General features: G+C 45.0%; 1 protein-coding gene across 1 annotated transcript; it reads left to right on the plus strand.

The window, feature by feature from the left end:
- Positions 1 to 12,586: 12,586 nt before the first annotated feature.
- On the plus strand, positions 12,587 to 21,349 carry LOC128068860 (pregnancy-associated glycoprotein 2-like). The gene is made up of 9 exons (XM_052662098.1): positions 12,587 to 12,687; positions 13,765 to 13,915; positions 14,880 to 14,997; positions 15,101 to 15,219; positions 16,432 to 16,625; positions 17,739 to 17,855; positions 19,429 to 19,570; positions 19,655 to 19,750; positions 21,197 to 21,349. Exons 1-9 carry the CDS (start codon positions 12,587 to 12,589, stop codon positions 21,347 to 21,349), a joined length of 1,191 nt encoding a protein of 396 aa, XP_052518058.1.
- The last annotated feature ends 1,215 nt before the right edge of the window (positions 21,350 to 22,564 follow it).

Consider the following 22,564-nt stretch of genomic DNA (forward strand, 5'->3'; position numbering starts at 1 on the left):
AAGGATCTAACACCAAGACTTTTGTAACAACTAACCATGCCCCTTCTTCACTTTTCCCAGAAAAGGGGTTTGTTGATAGATTTCAGGGAGCTGGGAGTGTTTCAGACATTAGCCACCCATCTTCTTGCTGGGCCCTGTAATAACCCTCTGCCAGCTACGTCTGACCTTACAAACCTCTGGGTCTTGCGGATGCAGGGTCCTATGCAACAATGTGGCCACAGTTAAAGAGAAACCAGGGCAGAGCCTACTCAAATGTACTCATGACTCAGGCAGGAATCTACAGAAGCCATCATCACACAGGTGAGAGCGGGCAGAGCTGTATTAGCGCTGCAGTGAACTCTGGACTCTTTCCCTCATAGTGCAGAATGTCTACCAGGAGCTAGGCTCTCCAGCAGCTGCCCACCTGGTTTTAACTGACTCACCCTCTTGGGCTCTCTTCCACATTCCCAGTAATCTCCAGAGAACATAGTCAGTCAGAGCTCTTACACCCTGCTGAAAACTGGGAGGGGAGTTTAGAGGAGAATGGATACATGTATATGTATGAGAGTCCCTTAGCTGTCTGCCTGAGGCTATCACACATGGTTAATTGGCTACGCTTATGTGCTAAGTTGCTCAGTCCAGTCTGACTCTTTGAGAGCCCATGGACTGTAGTCCACCAGGCTCCTCTGACTAAGCAAGAACACTGGAGTGGGTTGCCATACCCTCCCCCAGGGGATCTTCCCAACCCAGCGATTGAACCCAGGTCTCCCACATTGCAGGGAGATTCTTTACGACCTAAGCCATCAGGGAAGCCCAAGAATACTGGAGTGGGTAGTCTATCCCTTCTCTAGGAAAACTTCCTGACCCAGGAATTGAACGAGGGTCTCCTGCATTGCAGGTGAATTCTTTACCAGCTGAGCTACTATACTCTAATACAAAATAAAACTAAAACAAACAAACAAAACAAAGAAATGTGATGTTCAGTGCACTTTTGGGAGTACAAGTTATTAAAATTTTGATGTCTCTGCATATATTCTTAGGGATAGGACTGCCAGGCTTAAAGAGATGGGAATACCAGACCACCTGACCTGCCTCCTGAGAAATCTGCATGCAGGTCAAGAAGCAACAGTTAGAACTGGACATGGAATAACAGACTGGTTCCAAATCATGAAAGGAGTGCATCAAGGCTGTATATTGTCACCTTGTTTATTTAATTTACATGCAGAGTATATTATGTGAAATGTCAGAATGGATGGAGCACAAGCTGGAATCAAGATTGCTGGGAGAACTATCAATAACCTCAGATATGCAGATGACACCACCTTTATGGCAGAAAGCAAAGAAGAACTAAAGATCCCCTTGATGAAAGTGAAAGAGGAGAGTGAAAAAGTTGACTTAAAACTCAACATTCAGAAAACAAAGATCATGGCATCCAGTCCCATCACTTCATGACAAATAGATGGGGAAAAAATGAAAACAGCGGCAGACTTTCTTTGGGGGTGCTCCAAAATCACCGCAGATGATGACTGCAGCCATGAAATTAAAAGACGCTTGCTTCTTGGAAGAAAAGTTATGACTAACCTAGATAGCATATTGGAAAACAGAGACATTACTTTGCCAACAAAGGTCCATCTAGCCAAAGCTATGTTTTTTCCAGTAATCATGTATGGATGTGAGAGTTGGACTCCAAAGAAAGCTGAGCGGTGAAGACTTGATGGTTTTTTTTAATTTTATTTTATTAATTTTATTTATTTATTTTTACTTTACAATACTGTATTGGTTTTGCCATACATTGACATGAATCCGCCGCAGGTGTACATGAGTTTCCCACCCTGAACCGCCTCCCACCACCCTCCCCATATCATCTCTCTGGGTCATCCCTGTGCACCAGCCCCAAGCATCCTGTGTCCTGTATCGAACCTAGACTAGTGATTCATTTCTTACATGATAGTATACATGTTTCAATGCCATTCTCCAAATCATCCCACCCTCTCCATCTCCCACAGAGTCCGAAAGTCTGTCCTTTACATCTGTGTCTCTTTTGCTGTCTCAAGAAGAGGTGGTTTTGAACTGTGATGTTGGAGGAGACTCTTGAGAGTCCCTTGGATTGCAAGGAGATCCAATCAGTCCATCCTAAAGGAAACCAGTCCTGAATATTCATTGGAAGGACTGATGCTGAAGCTGAAACTCCAATATTCTGGCCACCTGAAGTGAAGAACTGACTCATTTGAAAAGACCCTGATGCTGAAAAGATTGAAGGCGGGAGGAGAAGGAGCTGACAGAGGATGAGCTGGTTGGATAGCATCACTGACTCGATTGACATGAACTTGAGTAAACTCTGGGTGTTGGTGATAGACAGGGCAGCCTGGTGTGCTGCAGTCCATGGGGTCGCAAAGAGTCAGACACAACTGAGTGACTGAACTGAACTGATCTGAGGACTGCCAGATCATGTGGCAGCTCTATTTTTAACTTTAAAAGTCACTTCCATATTGGTCCTTATAATGGCTGTTACCAGTTACATATCACCAGTAGCAAATGACGGTCCTTTTTTTTTCTTAATCCAGCTTCAGCATTTCTTGAATGTAGACTTTTTGATAGCAGTCTTTTTAGCTCATCACACAAATGTTACTATCATGATTCAAAATATTGTTTTGGATATTGAAAGACAATACCACAAACTTTTCAATATCTTCAAAAGTGTTTCTTATTTGTTTTTTGAAAGTGAATTTTAATTATGAGAAATGCTTAAAAATAATTTGAAATCTGTTTTAGTAATGATGGGAATAAGCAAACTGATAAATAAACTTTTATTTCAAAATAGTTGTGACTGTGGAGTAGTGGTAAAGAATCCATCTGCCAATGTAGGAGACTCAAGGGACACAACATGTCCGTTCCCTGGGTCAGGAAGATCCTCTGGAGTAGGAAATGGCAACCCTCTTCAGTATTTTTTTCCTGGAAAAGTCTACGGACAAAGGAGCCTGGTGGGCTAGAGGACTTGGGGTCACAAAGAGTTGGGCATGACTGAGCACACACACGCACTAACACATACACACACTTGGAAAATGGTAATTCTATCCTTAATTTTTTGAGGAATAGTCATACTGTTTTCCATAGCAATTGTACGCTTCACATTTGTACCAGTAATATAAATAAGGGCTCAAATTCCTCCACATCTTTGCCAATGATTCACGTTTTTTTTTTTTAACAATAGTTATTCTAGTGGATAGGAAGTGCTATCTCATTTAGTTTTGATTCACATTTCCCTAATGACTATTGATGTTGAGTGTCCTCATGTGCTTATTGGTGATTGGTGTATCTTCTTTAAAGAGATGTCTGCTCAAGTCCTTTGCCCATTTTAATTGGGTTATCTTTTCACTGTTGAGTTATAGGAGTTCTTCAAGTATTCTGTATATTAATTGATTAGCACTAATTTTTAAAAGTTGGATTGACTATACAAATATGAGACAGAATGGATTTCAGAGCAAAGTATCTTACTAGGGATTAAAAAGGTCATTTTATGATGTGCTGTGCTTAGTCGCTCAGTCGTGTCCAACTCTTTGCAACTCTCTGGTTCCTCTGTCCTTGGGGATTCTCCAGGCAAGAATACTGGGGTGGGTAGCCATTCCTTTCTCCAGGGGATCTTCCCAACCCCGGGATTGCACTCAGGTCTCCCACATTGCAGGTGGATTCTTTCCTGACTGAGGCACCAGGGGAGTCCCACTTTATGACAAAGAGGTCAGTTCATCAAAACATAACACCTGGAAATGTTATATGGAACAGTAAATTTGAACAATTCAAGTCATTCAAAGTGCATTCTCTATTTACAATGAAATTAAATTGCAATTCAATGTTTACTGGACAGAAAGGAATAAAGTAGTAGCATAATGCTGATTTTTGGTCTTTTACTACCTGTAATTCTGCTTAAGAGGGAGCAGATAAAATAACAGTACTTATGTGTCTTCATTGCTAGACGTACCCCACCTGGGTTATTTGTTTGATTTTCATGGTTCAGCATCCCCTCACTTCTCCTATCTGGCCATCCTTAGCCAAAGGGTCTGCATTTATCAGTCCCAGATAAATCACTCCAAACAAGAAGTGTAAGCGCTGCTGCTGCTAAGTCACTGTGTCAGACTTGGTGTGACCCCATAGATGGCAGCCCACCATGTAAGTGCTAAGTGTCCATTTTAAGTGCTAAGTCTTTAACATAAACCAGTAAAACTTTGTTTCTTAATAATTTCTACTCCTGACTCTTCAGCTTCCCTTGGCTCCAGTTCTCCTCTTTTAAATATCACTTGCACCGATGTTCCCAGAAATACAGTCCTCAATTATACCCAAAGTCATTCCTATTCAGAGTGGCCCTGATACATGCATGGAGAGAGAAAGAGAAGAGAGTTCCTTACTCTCTTTACATGTACATTCACTCCACATACATAGGCTGAATACCTGTACAGCAAGTTGGCTACATTCAAACCTTGGCAGGTATGTTCTCCAGGCAAGGCCCAAGCAAGGTCAGAAGGCAGTCAGAGGCCTGCTCCCATACTTCTGAAATCTGAGCAAGACTGCCTCCATTTTATTTTCCCTAACAATTGACTTTAGGTTTGCTTAGACTGAAGAGCATAAGAATAAGGACAAAGAACACAAGCAGCTTTAGGAATTCTATAAGTCAAATAACAATTCCAGATAGTCAATAGAAATAAAGTGATCAAAGAAACAAGTAACGGTTAAGCAATGGAAAAAATAACTTTTGAGCAGTACAGGATTAAGTAAAGAAAAAGTCCCATCATGAATGAGAATTATGATTCTGTAAATCAAATATATCCATTAACTTATTGGCAGCAATAGTAGTAACCGTAGAATGTTCTATCAAGATATGATTACATTTATCAATGAAATTTTGTTAACTCTTTGAAAATAAAAGTGTTAGTAGCTCAGTTGTGTCCAGCTCTTGGTATCTCCATGGACTATAGCCTGTCAGGCTCCTCTGATCTGAGGTGGACCAATCAGAGCTCTCCACTCTTCCCCAGGAGTATACTGGATACTTTCCGACTTGGAGGGCTCATCTTATGGTATCATATCTTTTTGCCTTTTCATACTGTTCACTGGGTTCTTGCATAAAGAGTACTGGAATGGTTTTGTAATTTCTTCCTTCAGTGGACAACAGTTTGTCAGAACTCTTCACTGTGACCCATATGGGTGACCTTGGCCAGCATGACTCTTAGTGTCTTTGAGTTATGCAAGCCCTGTCCCCATGACAATGCTGTGATCCATGAAGGGGAAGCAGTGACAGATTTTATTTTCTTGGGCTCCAAAATTGCTGTGGACTGTGACTGTTCAGTTCAGTTCAGTTGCTTAGTCGTGTCCGACTTTTTGTGACCCCATGAATCGCAGCACGCCAGGCCTCCCTGTCCATCACCATCTCCCGGAGTTCACTCAGACTCACATCCATCAAGTCAGTGATGCCATCCAGCCATTTCATCCTCTGTTGTCCCCTTCTCCTCCTGCCCCCAATCCCTCCCAGCATCAGAGTCTTTTCCAATGAATCAACTGTTCGCATGAGGTGGCCAAAGTGCTGGAGTTTCAGCTTTAGCGTCATTCCTTCCAAAGAACACCCAGGGTTGATCTCCTTCAGAATGGACAGATTGGATCTCCTTGCAGTCCAAGGGACTCTCAAGAGTCTTCTCCAACACCACAGTTCAAAAGCATCAATTCTTTGGCTCTCTGCCTTCTTCACAGTCCAACTCTCACATCCATACATGACCACAGGAAAAACCATAGCTTTGACTACACGGACCTTAGTCGGCAAAGTAATGTCTCTGCTTTGGAATATACAACCTAGGTTGGTCATAACTTTTCGTCCAAGGAGTAAACATCTTTTAATTTCATGGCTGCAATCACCATCTGCAGTGATTTTGGAGCCCAGAAAAATAAAGTCTGACACTGTTTCCACTGTTTCCCCATCTATTTCCCATGAAGTGATGGGACTGGATGCCATGATCTTCGTTTTCTGAATGTTGAGCTTTAAGCCAACTTTTTCACTCTCCTCTTTCACTTTCATCAAGAGGCTTTTTAGTTCCTCTTCACTTTCTGCCTTAAGGGTGGTGTCATTTGCATATCTGAGGTTATTGATATTTCTCCCAGTAATCTTGATTCCAGCTTGTGTTTCTTCCAGTCCAGTGTTTCTCATGATGTACTCTGCATATAAGTTAAATAAGCAGGGTGACAATATACAGCCTTGACGTACCCCTTTTCCTATTTGGAACCAGTCTGTTGTTCCATGTCCAGTTCTAACTGTTGCTTCCTGACCTCCATACAGATTTCTCAAGAGGCAGGTTAGGTGGTCTGGTATTCCCATCTAGTTCAGAATTTTCCACAGTTTATTGTGATCCACACAGTCAAAGGCTTTGGCATAGTCAATAAAGCAGAAATTGATGTTTTTCTGGAACTCTCTTGCTTTTTCCATGATCCAGCGGATGTTGGCAATTTGATCTCTGGTTCCTCTGCCTTTTCTAAATCCAGCTTGAACATCAGGGATTTCACGGTTCACGTATTGCTGAAGTCTGGCTTGGAGAATTTTGATCATTACTTTGCTAGTGTGTGAGATGAGTGCAATTGTGTGAGAGTTTGAGCATTCTTTGGCATTGCCTTTCTTTGGGATTGGAATGAAAACTGACCTTTTCCAGTCCTGTGGCCACTGCTGAGTTTTCCAAACTTGCAGGTATATTGAGTGCAGCACTTTCACAGCATCATCTTTCAGGATTTGAAATAGCTCAACTGGAATTCCATCACCTCTGCTAGCTTTGGTTGTAGTGATGCTTTCTAAGGCCTACTTGAGTTCAAATTCCAGGATGTCTGGCTCTAGATTTGTGATCACATCATCATGATTATCTGGGTCGTGAAGATCTTTTTTGTACAGTTCTTCTGTGTATTCTTGCCACCTCTTCTTAATATCTTCTGCTTCTGTTAGGTCCATACCATTTCTGTCCTTTATCGAGACCATCTTTGCATGAAATGTTCCCTTGGTATCTCTAATTTTCTTGAAGAGATCGCTAGTCTTTCCCATTCTGTTCTTTTCCTCTATTTCTTTACATTGATCGCTGAAGAAGACTGTAGTCATGAAATTAAAAGACGCATGTTCCTTGAAAGGAAAGCTGTGACAAAATTGTGTTTGCATGCTAAGTCACTTCAGTCATTTTTGACCCTTTGTGACCCTATGGATTGTAACCTGCCAGGCTCCTCTGTCCATGGAGATTTTCCAGACAAGACTGGGTACTGGAGTGGATTGCCATCCCTCCTCCAGGGGATATTCCCCACCCAGGGATCGAACCTGCGTCTCTTATTTCTCCTGCATTGGCAGACAGATTTTTTTTTTTTAATTTTACCACTAGCACCACCTGGGAAGCCCTGACAAACTTAGGGCTTTAAAGCAGACATCGCTTTAATGACAAAGGTCCCTATAAGCAAGGCTATCGTCTTTCCACTAGTCAGATATTTTTGTGAGAGTTCGACCTTAAATAAGGCAGAGTGCCAAAGAATTGATGCTTTCAGACTGTGGTACTGGAGAAGACTCTTGAAGGTCCCTTAGATAGCAAGGAAATCAAACCAGTCAATTCTAAAGGAAATCAATCCTGAATGCTCATTGGAAGGACTGATGCTGAGCTGAAGCTCCAATACTTTGGCCATCTGGTGTGAACAGCTGATTAATTGGAAAAGACCCTGATGCTGGGAAAGACTGAAGGCAGGAGGAGAAAAGGGCAACAGAGTATGTAATGGCTGGATGGCATCACTGATGTGATGGACATGAACTTGGGCAAACTCCAAGAGATGGTGAAGGACAGGGAAGCCTGGCGTGCTGTAGTCCATGGAGTCACAAAGACTTGAACACAACTTGGCAACTGAACAATAATGACAACACATGTTGATCATTTGTATTGGAAGGGAACCACTGAAGTTACCAAAATCTAGGCTCTCTGTGCATCAATGCCAAAAAGAAATAGAGACACATTGCTGGGAGAAATATCAACAACCTCAGATATAATGATGATACAACCTTTATGGCTGAAAGTGAAGAGGAACTAAAGAGCCTCTTAATGAGGGTAAAAGAGGAGTGTGAAAAAGCTGACTTAAAACTCTAAGATCATGGCATCCAGTCCCATTACTTCATGGCAAATAGATGGGGAAAGTGGAAGCAGTGACAGATTTTATTTTCTTGTGCTCTAAAATCAATGTGGACAATGACTGCAGCCACAAAATTAAAAGGTGCTTGCTTCTTGGAAGAAAAGCTATGATAAACATAGGTGATGTATTAAAAAGCAGAGATATCATTTTGCCAACAAAGGTCTGTATAGTCAAAGCTATGATTTTTTTCTAGTAGTTGTGTACAGATGTGAGAGTTGGACCATAAAGAAGGCTGAGTGCCAAGAATTGATGTTTACTTTTTGTGGTGCTAGAGAAACTCTTGGGAGTCCTTTGGACTGCCAAGGAGATCAAGTCGGTGAATCCTAAAGGAAATCAAAGCTGAATATTCATTGGAAGGACTGATGCTGAAGCTGAAGCTCCAGTATTTTGGCCACCTGATGTGAAGAGCCAACTCATTGGAAAAGACCCTGATGCTGGGAAAGATTGAAGGCAGGAGGAGAAGGGGACAACAGAAGATGAGATGGTTGGATGGCATCACTGACTCACGGGATGTGAGTTTGAGCAAACAAAGGGAGATAGTGAAGGACAGGAAAGCCTGGAGTTCTGCAGACCGTGGGGTCAAAAAAGAGTTGGACATCACTTAGCAACTGAACAACAACAAAGAGGCAAAGAGATTTTCCAAATTACAGGTGACTCAGTTATCTACGGACCAATTATCCTCTTGCTGGAGGCCTTTAAGGAGAATTTCAATTTTTTTCACCTAATTCTGCAACCCCATGTTTCTCAGGTTTGGAACAGTCCTTAATATACCATTTTCATTTTCTTAGGCTGGACTCCTCAACATATTTAATCCTGTGGGTTTTCAGTGAACTTTGTACCTACTGCATGATTGGCACTTGGAGTCTCAATATTACAGTAATATCTACAGTCATTTGTTTCCATATCAATCAAAGCCCCAATGACAAGTCAATAACTGTTTTTCAAATATAGTGTAGTTTCTCCTGGCCTCTAGAAATCTACTTTTGAAGCCCACAGCCATTCTTTTGCCTTTCTATTTTTGCTGTTAGCTCCAATTAGTATACAGTTCACTTATAGACAAATGCAATTCAGTGTCATTGGGTGGTACTGGCCATAAGTCTAAAGCATGCTGTATTGTACATTTAGTGGCATCAGAATCCTGTTACCACTCATCAGCCCATTGAACTTTATAGTTTGTTTCCTACTTTGTAGACTGGAACTCAATATTTGGTTCACATGTAAATTATGCTGTCACCAGAAACCAAATAGCCCTATAAATTTTTGATCCTCCCTCTTCGTTGGGGAGTTTTAAGCTCCATTATCTTTTGTGTAGCCTTAGGTAAAATCTCTGTATGTCCTTTAGCCCATTATAGTCCCCAAATTAAAACTCTAGGCAGGTCTCTGAATTTTGGAGGGATTATTATGGTAACAGTGTACCTCTGCTTTGGCTATTGACAGGTGAACTTTACCTTAGAGAGTCACTTTACATATTCAGCTTGTGCAAACTTTACTATGGCTATTTCAGCTACAAATTGGAAAGTGGAGACTTGGCCAGCTAAGACATGATTTTGACATTGTAACACAGACAATAGTTCTTGCAAAATGCTTAATTCTTTCTCCAGTTTTGATCTCTCTTCAGACCAGCACTGCTTATTCTCATCCTTTCTCAATTGGAATGACCTACAAAAACTCAGTGACTTCTAAAGTTTTGGCCAGCTTTAATTTAGAGTCCCAGTTCTCACACAATCCAGGATATGCCCCATTCAGTAGCTAATAAGAAGTAAGGCAAATCTTCCCATCCAGATAAAAGCTTGATTAAAGAGTGACATTTTTCATGAATTGGCTCATAGGGGCAAATGATGTTTTGCTGAAAGTTTTATTTCATTTTAGGTTCAAAGAATCTGATAACACAATAAACAACTCCTTACAAAGAATTTCAATTTCTAAAGATAATTATTTAACTTAATTTCAATATACAGTCCTTAAAGAAAAGAAATAGAAACAATAGAGAGAAGTAACAGCTTGTACATCACCAACTTGGGCTGACAACCTGTCCAGAACTGAAGAGCCCTAGAAAGTTCCGGAAGAAGGCAATCTGGAATCCCAATTGGGAAAGAGTCCTAGGTGGTCCTTGGACATCACGAGTGGGACTACAGATTGCAGTTTTGGGGCCCTCTGCTTATAATTCCAGGCTGCAAGCTGAAATCATCATCAATTTCCCTGTAAAAGTGCAGCTCTAGTTTGGCTTTAATTTTTTACAAAGCTTTTTTCTTTCACCTTGTGAATTACAAGATTCTCCAGACCCTGGGGCCTAGCCAGACCTCAAGGGGCTCAGGAAATTCCAAGACTCACTCCCTCTTCTTATCTAAGGTGCTAGTTGACATCACTGATAACAGTTTGTGTGCTTGCAGCAGGCATGTAATCCAGGCCGAGTCCAGGAAAGGTCAGAACTTGATCAGAGGCCTGCTCTCCTACTTTTGAAGCCTGAAGAAGACTGCCTCAATTTTCATTTCCCTAATAGCATCACAGCTTCCCAAGCGGCGCTAGTGGTAAAGAACTCCTGCCACTGCAGGAGCCATGGGTTTGATACCTGGGTTGGGAAGGTCCTCTGGAGTAGATAATGGCAACCCACTCCAGTGTTCTTGCCTGGAGAATCCCATGGATGGAGGAGTCTGGCAGGCTACAGTCCATGGGAGCGCAAAGAGTCAGACATAAAGAGCATCACATTTCTTCCAGTATTGAAACTGCTCTTTTGTAATACTGCTATAGAACTTCCAACATCTGCTGGATCATCGAAAAAGCAAGAGAGTTCCAGAAAAACGTTTATTTGTGCTTTATTGGCTATGCCAAAGCCTTTGACTGTGTGGACCACAATAAACTGTGGAAAATTCTGGAAGAGATGGGAATACCAGACCACCTGGTATTCTTGAGAAACCTGTATGCAGGTCAGGAAGCAATCGTTAGAAGTGGACATGGAACAACAGACTGGTTCCAAATAGGAAAAGGAGTACGTCAAGGCTGTATATTGTCACCCTGCTCATTTAACTTCTATGCAGAATACATCATGAGAAACGCTGGGCTAGAAGAAACACAAGCTGGAATCAAGATTGCCAGAAGAAATATCAATAACCTCAGATATGCAGATGACACCACCCTTATGGCAGAAAGTGAAGAGGAACTCAAAAGCCTCTTGATGAAAGTGAAAGAGGAGAGTTAACAGTTGGCTTAAAGCTCAACATTCAGAAAACTAACATCACGGCATCTGGTCCCATCACTTCATGGGAAATAGATGGGGAAACAGTGGAAACAGTGTCAGACGTTATTTTTCTGGGCTCCAAAATCACTGCAGATGGTGATTGCAGCCATGAAATTAAAACACACTTACTTCTTGGAAGGAAAGTTATGATCAACCTAGATAACATATTGAAAAGCAGAGATATTACTTGCCAACAAAGGTCTGTCTAGTCAAGGCTATGGTTTTTCCTGTGGTCATGTACGGATGTGAGAGTTGGACTGTGAAGAAAGCTGAGCACCGAAGAACTGATGCTTTTGAACTGTGGTGTTGGAGAAGACTCTTGAGAGTCCCTTGGACTGCAAGGAGATCCAACCAGTCCATCCTAAAGGAGATCAGTCCTGGGTGTTCATTGGAAGGACTGATGCTAAAGCTGTAACTCCAATACTTTGGCCACTTCATGCGAAGAGTTGACTCATTGAAAAAGTGTCTGATGCTGGGAGGGATTGGGGGCAGGAGGAGAAGGGGACGATAGAGGATGAGATGGCTGGATGGCATCACTGACTGGATGGACATGGGTTTAAGAGAACTCCGGGAGTTGGGAGTTGGTGATGGACAGGGAGGCCTGGCGTGCTGCGATTCATGGGGTCGCAAAGAGTCGGACATGACTGAGTGACTGAACTGAACTGATAGAACTTCGATGCGGTTTGGTGTCAATGGTGTCTCTGATCTGTGCCATCTGTCCCACTACCTAAAGCCACTCATATGTCACCACACTGTGTTGTGTTGTGCAAGTCATTTCAGTCGTGTCCGACTCTGCCATTTGACCTCTTTTCCTCCTAGCAGTCTCCTCTCCAACTGAGGACAGCAATGCACATCTCATGAAGTGGCCAGGAAGACCCCACGAGATCACAAATGTCTAACATGGCCCTTAACATTTACCTTTATCACTATTAGCAGTGTTTTACCTACAAGTTGGAACGAGTCTCCCCACTCTTAGATTGTGCAGTTCAGTTTGTTTTTTCACCCAAGAACGAAGGAAGAGATTACAGTGGAATTTTCTTTATTATGAGAGTTTTCCAAGTCCACTCCTCACAGACACCAATGGAGGCAAAGATTTTATCTAGAGGTTCATATTTCTCATCAGACTCAAGGTGGCTTAAAGGAGAACATTAGAGCAGGTTAGAGCATATATAGCTAGGTAATCTTCACCACCAGTGCATGCTCAGAACTCAGTCTGTCCTGAGCACTTCAGTCGAGGACAGAAGCATGAAGTGGCTTGGACTCCTCGGGCTGGTAGCTCTCTCAGAGTGCATGGTCATGTAAGTGTGGGGACTATAAGTGACATCATCCTTTTTCTTTTTCTTTTTCTTTTTATTCTCATCCTCTTATTCTTCCGCCTGTCAGGGTTAGAAGGGAATGTAATCACTCCCTGACAGTCTAAAGTCAACTCTCACTTGTTGATAAGTACCTTGCCACAGACTCTGTGAGGCCCTAGGCTCTCCAGGCAAGCCTGTAGGATCGCACGGCTCTTGGGGTCCAGCCACATCGTGTCCCGTGTAAAACTGCATTCCTTGAGGCTGTTCAGTGCACAGCCTGTGCACCTGTAGGTGTGGTCTGCTGTATGTGGTTCTAGGTCTCCTCTCTGGTCTCTCTTCATTTCTGTGTGAATGTGTCTGTGTCTTCAACTCTCTCTCTCTATTTTATCTACCTCTTTGGATGTCTCTGTGCGTGCAGAACTCTCTTAGGTTTTTTCCTTTTTAAAAGCATTCTTCTTGGCTTCTCTTAACCTCCTTACTTTATTCCCCATCTCCTGGCCTCCTCTCTTCTGCTTGAGCCCAGAAGAAAGATCAGTTAGTACTATTTCTGTGCTCTTTTAGCTCTAACGAGCGGTGTGACCTCAGCCAAGTCTCCAACTCCCTGCATTTCAAATTCGTCCCCTGTTTAAAGAGGATGATGAATCCCTTCTACCTCCCTCCCCGAGCTTCCTTGAGACGGGTACAGTGGGATGACCACAGCAATGGTAATGGCTGCCATTGCTGAGACTTCCTGTATATCAGGTGCATTGCATCCATCATCTCGCTTAATATCCAAGCCATTCTATGTGAGGGGTGGTGGTGGTGGTGGGGATTTTTTTTTTTTTATTGCACCTTTTTACCAACGGGGAAATTGAGACTTCAAATGGTCATATGCCTTACCCAAGATTACGCAACAGAACCTATGTTCAGACCTAGGTCTTTGCTGTGGTCATTGCATGGCATCCTCATAATAAGGTGACACTCATAAAAATGCTTGGAAGATACACAGTGCCATTCCAACATCAGGTATGACAGTCTCTATAACACAGACAGCTGATGGCGGCCCCTTCTTTGCTTTCTTTTCCTCATGGCTGGTGAAAGAATCCCTATTATGAAAATGAAGACCATGCGAGAAACTCTAAGGGAAAGAAGTTTGCTGACAAATTTCTCTGAGGAACACCCTTACAGCCTGTCCCAGAATGCCACTAATGACCAAAACATAATTTATCATCCTCTGAGGAACCATAAGGATGTGAGTGTGTTGGAAGGATGGTGCTCCACAGCGCCCCCTGGTGCTCTGGCTTTGCACTGGGGTTCAAGTGGAGATGCCAGCGGGGTGGTTGGGGCTGGGGCTCCTGCAGGAGGCAGAAACACGGGGGAACAGGGACCCATTCCCAGAGGAGAAGGCAGTCTCATCCTCAGCTCTTGGTCTGTGGTGATTGGGCCCAGCAATGACTAGGGGGCAGACAAACATCCATTTCTGTGCCAAAGGTGTATCATTAGTTTGAGGGAGATTGTTCTTTCTGAGCTAAGTGAGCCACTCAGTTACAGATGAAGGGTAAACCATGCCGATCAAAAGATAAAGACAACTGCAAATCAGTTGTGAAATCCTGGGCAGACGTATGTCAGCATCCACAGATGCATGGATACCAGTAAAAAAGTTAATGAGCCCCTATGGCATGTGAGCCCATATGAATCTAAGACTATAGTGTTGCTTGATTTGAAAAAAAGTCTGATATCTTCTTCATGAATGCACAGGCCATCCCGAGAGACAGGCAGGGAGTAAATAGCTGTCAAATAAATTGGCCACCTGCCTGTTCTTGAGAGGTCATGGTCCGAGTTTAGAAGAAGTGGCCAGGGGTGATCGAGGAGGGCCATCTGTAAGAGAAGGGGCTCAGTCTGGAAGAGGAGACTGGAGAGCTTCTCAAATGAAGCGGCCACGACTTCGCTCTGGGTCCAGTGGTTAAGAATCTGTGCTTCTATTGAAGGAGTGGCGGGTTCCATCCTTAGTCAAGGCAGTAAGATCCAGCATGCCATGCAGCCCTAACAGAAAGAAAAGGAATCAAATCAGGCAGTCATCTGAGCAGAGGCTGTGTGGCATGGTTGGAGAGTGATTTCAGGAGACATGGGACACCTCAAGGGTGGCAGCAGTCTGCGAATCAAGGGTGGCCAGTGCAGCCAAGTCTGCCCTAATCACCCCACCTTGGCCTCTGTAGTTTTCCTACATCGGCACAATCAACATTGGAACACCCCCCCAGGAGTTCCAGGTCCTCTTTGACACTGGCTCATCTGGCTTGTGGGTGCCCTCCATATACTGCCAGAGTCCCAGCTGCTGTGAGTACCTGCTCCCCTCCCCACCTTGCCCATCTTGTATTTCCCCTCCAACTCCCTTCTCCATCCTTGGCACCTGGGGGACACTCATCTCTTGTTTCTGCAGATAAACATAACAGCTTCGTCCCTTGTAACTCCTCCACCTTCAAGGCCACCAACAAGATCTTCAATACCAACTACAGCTCTGTGTCAATAAAGGGATATCTTGTCTATGACACCGTTCGGGTAATGTGGAAACAGAAGCTAAGTTGGGGCTGCCCTGGGAGCAACCACTGCTTACAAAACAGATGCCAGACCAGCTGGCAGTCCCCTAGTGACTGGACGTCTGCCCCTCAGGACCCTGTCCCTGGGTAGATAGCACCTCAGCTGACACACAAACTCCCAGAATAGCTAATCCAGACAGTGGCTCGGGGCAGGGACTTACAGCTCCTTTGCCCATGAGCAGCTCAAGATTCGTTTCACTAGGAGCAGGGAGAGGGAGGAGAAAACACCACATTTATATTCTCAGACTATGCTGGCACCTTCATGGTAATAACTCATGCGACCCTGCAGCAATCACACGCAGCAGGTACTATGATTAGCTTCATGACACAGGTGAAGGAACAGAGGTGCAGAGAGCAAGGGCCTTGCTAGGGTCACACATCTAGTAAGTGGTGGAGCTGGGCTAGCCAATCAGGACTCAAGCAGGTGTGGGAATTTGGGAAGAGGATAAAACTGATTCAGGGTCCCTGGTGGCAGCATAGAGCTTCAGGTATCCAGACAAGGAAAGCAGGGGGCCAAACACGTGGGAGGGGACTGATAAATAGGTTCTCACTCTAGGGGAATTTTGACAGTGTAATAAAAACAATGGCCTGACTTCCCCAAAGTGCTTGAATATTTCTGCACCCACCCCACCCTGTCTCTTTCTCTCTCTTTTCCTCTGTATTTCCCAAACAAACACATGCACACACAAACACATCCCCAAATGCATGTTTCCCAGGCAGAATTTTCTGGAGGTCCTTGCAAGTGAGATTAAATAATGGGGCTTCTGTCTCTCTGGGCAGACATAGAATTCACAAGCATTGCCTTGAATTCAGTTCATTTCTGTCATCACATCATAGTGATGCCAAAGAGAAGGCTATCCCACTCTCTACTCATTTTGTCCTCAGGGGGCACCATTGGGTCCTGTCCTGACTCTTGGTTGCCCCACCTGTACAGAAGGCATGACGGCCAATTTGACTCACTCAGATGGAGCAGGAGGAGCAGGTGTTGTTAAAACCCACAGCCCCGCAAAAATGGAACACGAATTCCTGTCCCAGCTTGGTCTAACCAACTGAGATCAGTCCAGAGTACAGGCAAGCCTCAGTTCTTCTCTGCAGTGCTAATGACATCTACACCCCAGCCCAGTCCCAGCCCCACTTCCCAATCCTTTATGTGGGAACACTCTCCTCTCTACAGATCGGGAACCTTGTTAGTGTGGCCCAGCCATTTGGCCTAAGCCTGAAGGAGTTTGGGTTTGAAGATGTACCCTTTGATGGCATCCTGGGACTAGGTTACCCCCGACCCACTGTCACAGGGGCCTCCCCGATCTTCGACAACCTGATGAAACAAGGAGTCTTTTCTGAGCCTGTCTTTGCCTTCTACTTGAGCAGGTAAGTCTGAGGTGGGTCAGACCTCTCTAATTCAGCGGTAAGATGGTTTCAGTTGCATTAAAAATTATAGACCGTATGATCCGGAAGTTTCCTGAGAGATAGTCTAGCCCAGGGTAACTATGGCCCCAGGGCCTTACCTGGCCCCACCACTGGTATTTGTAAATAAAATTTTATTGATCAAAACAATGATCACGGGCTCATGGGCAGGGACTTGGTCCAGTGGGTGGGGGAAGAGGGAGAACAATGGAAGGTGTCAGGAAACAGGTTGGAGGAAAAAGCAATAGGATTTGCTGATGGATTAGATATGGAAGGGCTTCCCTGGTGATTCAGATATTAAAGAATGTGCCTGCAATGCAGGGGACTCAGGTTTGACCCCCAGATCAGGAAGCTCCCCTGGAGAAGGGAATGGCTATCTACTCCAGGATTTTTGATTGGAGAATTCCAAGGACAGAGGAGCCTGGTGGGCTATTGTCCATGGGGTTGCAAAGAGTCAGCCACGACTGTGTGGCTGACAGACACATACTAACACATTTGATATGGAAAAAAGGAGAGGGGTGGCATGAATGTTTCCTTCCTTACTAACACTTCCCCAGGAGCCCAGGACCAGCTACACAGTCTGTGGGAGCCAGTGCTAAGTAAAAATGTGGGACCCTTTGTTTAAAAAGTATTTGGATTTCAAGACAGGGAGAGCCCCATGAACAGCACAGGTCACAGGCTCGTGAAGCCATCCCTGGATGAGACTGAACCCTCACCCTCATTGTCCTTAAGCCTGGGCTGTTTTTGAAAAATGACAGGCTAGACAAGGAGGAAGCCAGACTCCTCCAGCACAGTATCCTCTGAGGGTATTTCTCAGCACTTATGTTGCCATACAGGACCAAGTCCTCCTCAGAAAGTCGTGGTCAAAGCACAGCCTGGCTGCCTACCTTTGGACTTCTGTGACACTCATTAGCTGTGACCAACCCAGGTCCACTACCCAATCCCTCTGAGCCTCGGTTTCTGCGTCTCTAAAATGGATTCTGTAGTAGTGCCTCTGATGGGTGGATAAGCACAGCCCTCAGATAGCGTGTGGTGTTACTCTCCTCTAGCAAGACCCTCTCTTCCTTCTCTCCACAGTCAGAAGGACAATGGCAGCGTGGTGATGTTTGGAGGGGTGAACCGTGACTACTATAAGGGAGAACTCAACTGGGTACCAGTGTCCCAAGTGGGCAACTGGCATATAAACGTGGACAGGTAAGCCTCTCCCTCTGAGAGCCACCCCAGGTGAGGCTCCCACATGTGCACGTGGACACATGCAGACACACACAAATGCACCCCAGCTACACAGTCACATACACACAGACTCCATCCCAAAAGATGCACATAGAAACACACATAGCATCAGACTTATAAACACACAAAGGCACACAAATACCAATACAAACACAGACACATAGAGAAACAGTGATATGCAGACATAGACACACACACACCCAAGACACAAATAGACACATGCAGACATACAAGCACACAGATACACACACCTCCCATGGATTGATGATCACCCCAGGCCTCCTGATCAGGGCTCTGATCAGGAGAATGGGGTCCAGAGAGGCCTGTGCCGCTGGGGGAGGGCTGCACCCACCACACTGTGAGGTCTGGAACATGTTTGAGGACCCTAAAGTGTAGTGAAAAGGGGATCAGGGAGAATTTCACCAGCCTGAACATGGTTGTGATAAGATGACCAAATGACCAGGGCTACCTGGGACTGAGAAAGTTCTCAGTACACAGTACTGCCAGTTTAAAAGCAGGGCAAGCCCTTAATAAACTGGTAAAATTGGTCTTCTTAAGGAGAAGCTACCCAGCAGTGGAGAGAGGTTGGCTGCAATCTTGAGATTTGAAAGCTACTCAAGCAGAGAGATACCTTCCTAGCCATAACTACCTGCTTTTCTTCCAAGGCGCACAGTGGGGCAGGGGCTGTGACAGAAGGAATCAGGAAGCTGGGATTCAGGAGTGGCCTGAAAACAAGGGACAATAATTGATGGGAATCTGTGTGATACCCTCAGATAAAAGTTTTCCTGTGTTTCAGTGGCCCTCTGGGCTAGCTCAGGCATTGCTTGGCTAAGGGCCTCAGTGTCTGAGCCAGATGAAGGGGCAGGGTGCAGGAAGGCAACCTTTCCCAGGGCAGCCTGGGTCTCCCTCCCACTAATTCTCTGAGCACCTGGTGCCTCAGGGAATCTCCATATTCACTCTTATTATTGGTCAGACACCAGATAAAGGTATCTGGATGTTCCTCATTCATTTTTTTTTCACAGATTCATTCATTCACAAGCATACACTTGCATCCCTTGTGTGCTGGGGACTTGGGGGAGGCACCGAGGACACAACTTGCCCTCCCATCTAGTGAGGCAGATGCACCCGAAATGACTTACACACAGTGAATTACCACCTCGGCACCTGCTAGACATGGGGAAGAGTCTACAGAGACTGAGCAAGACAGGAGCCTGATCTGGGTTAGGGGGAAGACTTCATTGACAAAGTGACATTTGGAAACTAAAAGATGAGAAGAAATCATCTAGATGAAGGAGATAGGTGGTCTTCTAGGAAGGGTGATCAGCACATGCCAGGGCCCTCAGATGAAAGAGCTGGTTCATTCAATAACTGAAGGGAAGTCAAAGAGGATGAAATGACCAGAGCAAAGGAAAACAGAGTCAGGGCAAGGGCTGAAAGGCTGTTCAAGAGACAGTCACACAGTCATGTTCAGGGGGCAGTCGTGGGGGAGATTCCAGAGTGATGCTGGTGCCTGTTTTATCCCATTTTCTCTCAGCATCTCCATGAACGGGACAGTGGTTGCTTGTAAACGTGGCTGCCAGGCTCTCTTGGATACGGGGACTGCCTTTCTGCGTGGCCCAAGAGGACCGGTCAGCAAAATCCAGAAATTCATCCATGCCAGGCCCATCGGTCGTGAGGTGAAGGGTCACTCCACGGGGTCACTCTCAGGCTCTCCACACAAAGATCAGCAGAGCCAACCTCTCTCCCTCTTTCTGTTACAGCACGTAGTTTCCTGCCAATCCGTCGGGACACTGCCTCCTGTTGTCTTCACTATCAATGGGATAGACTATCCAGTACCCGCCGAAGCTTACACCCAAGTGAGGGGATAACCCTGGGGGCTGGTTCTCAAATCTGGGACTTGCAGGAACCCTTAAGCTGCTGCTGGGAGGAGGGCGCCCTCTGCAGGCTCAGCCACATCATTGCAGATGTGGCTGAGCCCATGTGGCTGGGCCAGTGCCTCCCACAAAACCAACCACTTGAGAGTAAAGGACAGTCTGGGACAGTCATCTTCCCGAAAGAAGTGTGGAGTCACTACCCTATACCGGCACGGTGGGAGTCACAAGGAGAGGGGAACACTAAGGGCCTTTGCCTTAAACAGCTTTAGTTCAACCAGAGCCCTCAGATGCACGAACATGGAAAGTCAGCTCTAGCAATCTGTGAAATAGCCAAGTGACAAGGAGGGTTGGCTGGGGACAGACCCAGTGTTCTCTCCCACTCTAGTGATTAACAGTCTTCGTTCCCTTCTTGAAAGTGTCCAGATTGGGATCATAAATTACATGGTTACCTAGTTCTTGGCTGCAACTTCCCCTTGCTAAGCCCCAGTGCCCCATCTGTGAGTTGGGCTACCAGACTCCTCAGGTGGGTGCTAATATGAGTAAAGGGTGCACAGAGACTGCACAACTCTTGCACACGGTTGAGGTTTAATGTCAGTTCTCTATGGGAGTTCAGATCAGGCTAATGGGCTCAAAGAAGCTTTTGAGGAAGACAGGGAATTTCATTAATTCTAAAACCCTAGACTCATGGAGACCTGAGGAACACTTCTTGGTCAATGCAAATCTAAACTGGATTCCATGCAAATGGCACCCCTGGGGGCTGGGCAAAGGGGTTCTGGGGGCAGGTTAGGGGTGATGAGGGCTACAGACTTAGGGGCACCAGGGAAAATCACCAACCCAGCCTGGAGTGACCAGGGAGAGTGAGAGAGGGTCAAGGAAGGCTTTGTAGAGGGCTGGAGCACAGTTTTAAGGAAAAGGGTTGTGGGGAAGAAGAAGAAACAGCATTTTCTGCAGAGAAAAGATGGAGCAAGGAACAGCAAGGAATTAAGGGCCATTCTTGTTCTCTTTTTAAAAATTTTATTTAAGTATAATTGATTTACAATGATCTATTTATTCCTGCCATAAAGCAAAGAGACTCAATTATATATGTGTATATATATATATATATTTTTTCATATTATTTTCCATTACTATTTATCATGGGATGTTGAACATGGTTCCCTGTATTATACAGTATGACTTTGTTTATCCATCCCCTATATGTTTGCATCTTATAATCCTTGCTTGTCTGCCCCTTTTCCTCCCTAATGGCAACCACATGTCTTGGCCCTTCTAGTTGTTGGAATGGCCCCTCATTCCCCCACTGCTGAGAGAGTCACTTGATTCTTACCAAAGGGAGGAAGTAAAACCAGGAAACTTGCCAACTTTGGATATTGATGAGGGAGGCAGGTAAGGGCTCAGGCTGACTACTATGTACTTTTGTTTCCCCAGAGTTTGTCGGGCTACTGCTTCAGCAACTTTCTCGTGCGCCCACCGCGTGTGAACGAGTCGGAGACCTGGGTCCTGGGTGAGGTCTTCCTGAGGCTGTATTTCTCGGTTTTCGATCGAGGAAACAACAGGATCGGCCTGGCTCCCGCAGTGTAAATGCTGGGCTACAGGACTCAATCAGGCCCACTCCACACACACACACTCATGTGAGGGCACGCTGGGTGGGGCCAGGGATGCTGGTGAACTGTATTTGTTGCTCGGCAAAGCCCTATTCTCTATAAAGAATGAAGGATTTCATCTCATGGTGGTCATATGAATGGGTGCCTCTCTTTGGGTCAGGGAGGTGCATCACATTTGGGAAGGATCTAGAATCAAGCCTGAAGCACAAGTGAGAGAAGCCCAACTCCAGCTGGCTTGAAGAAAAGGGGAGACTTATTGGAAGGATACTGGGGATCTGGACACACGAACCAGAGCAGAGCCAAAGATCTCTGTGACTGCACTGATTTCTCTTCTGAGAAATCAGAAGCCATTGGCTCACTCTTTGCCTCCTCTGCTCCTTCCCTTTACACATCTTTAATTCTTTAAGCCTGAAAGCCTTCTTCCCTCAGGCTTCTACACTTAGTGAAGGACTCTGAAGTTGCCTGTCTCAAGGTTTTATATCCCTAAAGTATATAGCCCAGAAGGAAAGAATCTCAGAAAACATCACTTTACCAGGAAGGGACATAAAGGACTGGTCTACCTCAGATCATAAGTTTAGCCCTGGACCAACCATTCTGATGGGAGCAGGTGGTACTATGATTAGCTTTACTTAAGCGAGTGACCCTGCTCCCCAGCAAACATGATTGACAGATTCCCCCAGAACCAGGTGACTGGAGTTGGGGTGAGGCACCATCAAAGAAGTGTCAGGCAGATGTTCTAGACCATGAAAGTGTTTATGACTGCCCAAACAACTCCACCTGCTCCTCATTTAGAAGAATGTCTGTTATTATTATTCAGTTGCTAAGTAGTGTCTGACTCTTTGTGACCTCACGGAGTATAGCATGCCAGGCCTCCTGGTCCCTCCTTGTCTCCTCGAGTTTGCCCAAGTTAATGTCCATCGAATCGATGATGTCCTCCTACCATCTCATCTTCTGCTGCCCTCTTCTCCTTCGGCTTTCAATCTTTCCCAGTGTCAGGGTCTTTTCCAATGAGTTGGCTCTTCACATCAGGTGGCCAAAGTATGGGAGCTTCAGATTCAGTATCCATTATTCCAGTGAATATTCATAGCTGATTTCTCTTAGAATTGATTGGTTTCATCTCCTTGCTATCCAAAGAACTCTCAAGAGTCTTCTCCAGTACCACAATTCAAACGCGTCAATTCTTCAGCACTCA

The sequence above is a fragment of the Budorcas taxicolor genome, chromosome 25, assembly GCF_023091745.1.
Source record: "Budorcas taxicolor isolate Tak-1 chromosome 25, Takin1.1, whole genome shotgun sequence".
Taxonomy (NCBI): domain Eukaryota; kingdom Metazoa; phylum Chordata; class Mammalia; order Artiodactyla; family Bovidae; genus Budorcas; species Budorcas taxicolor.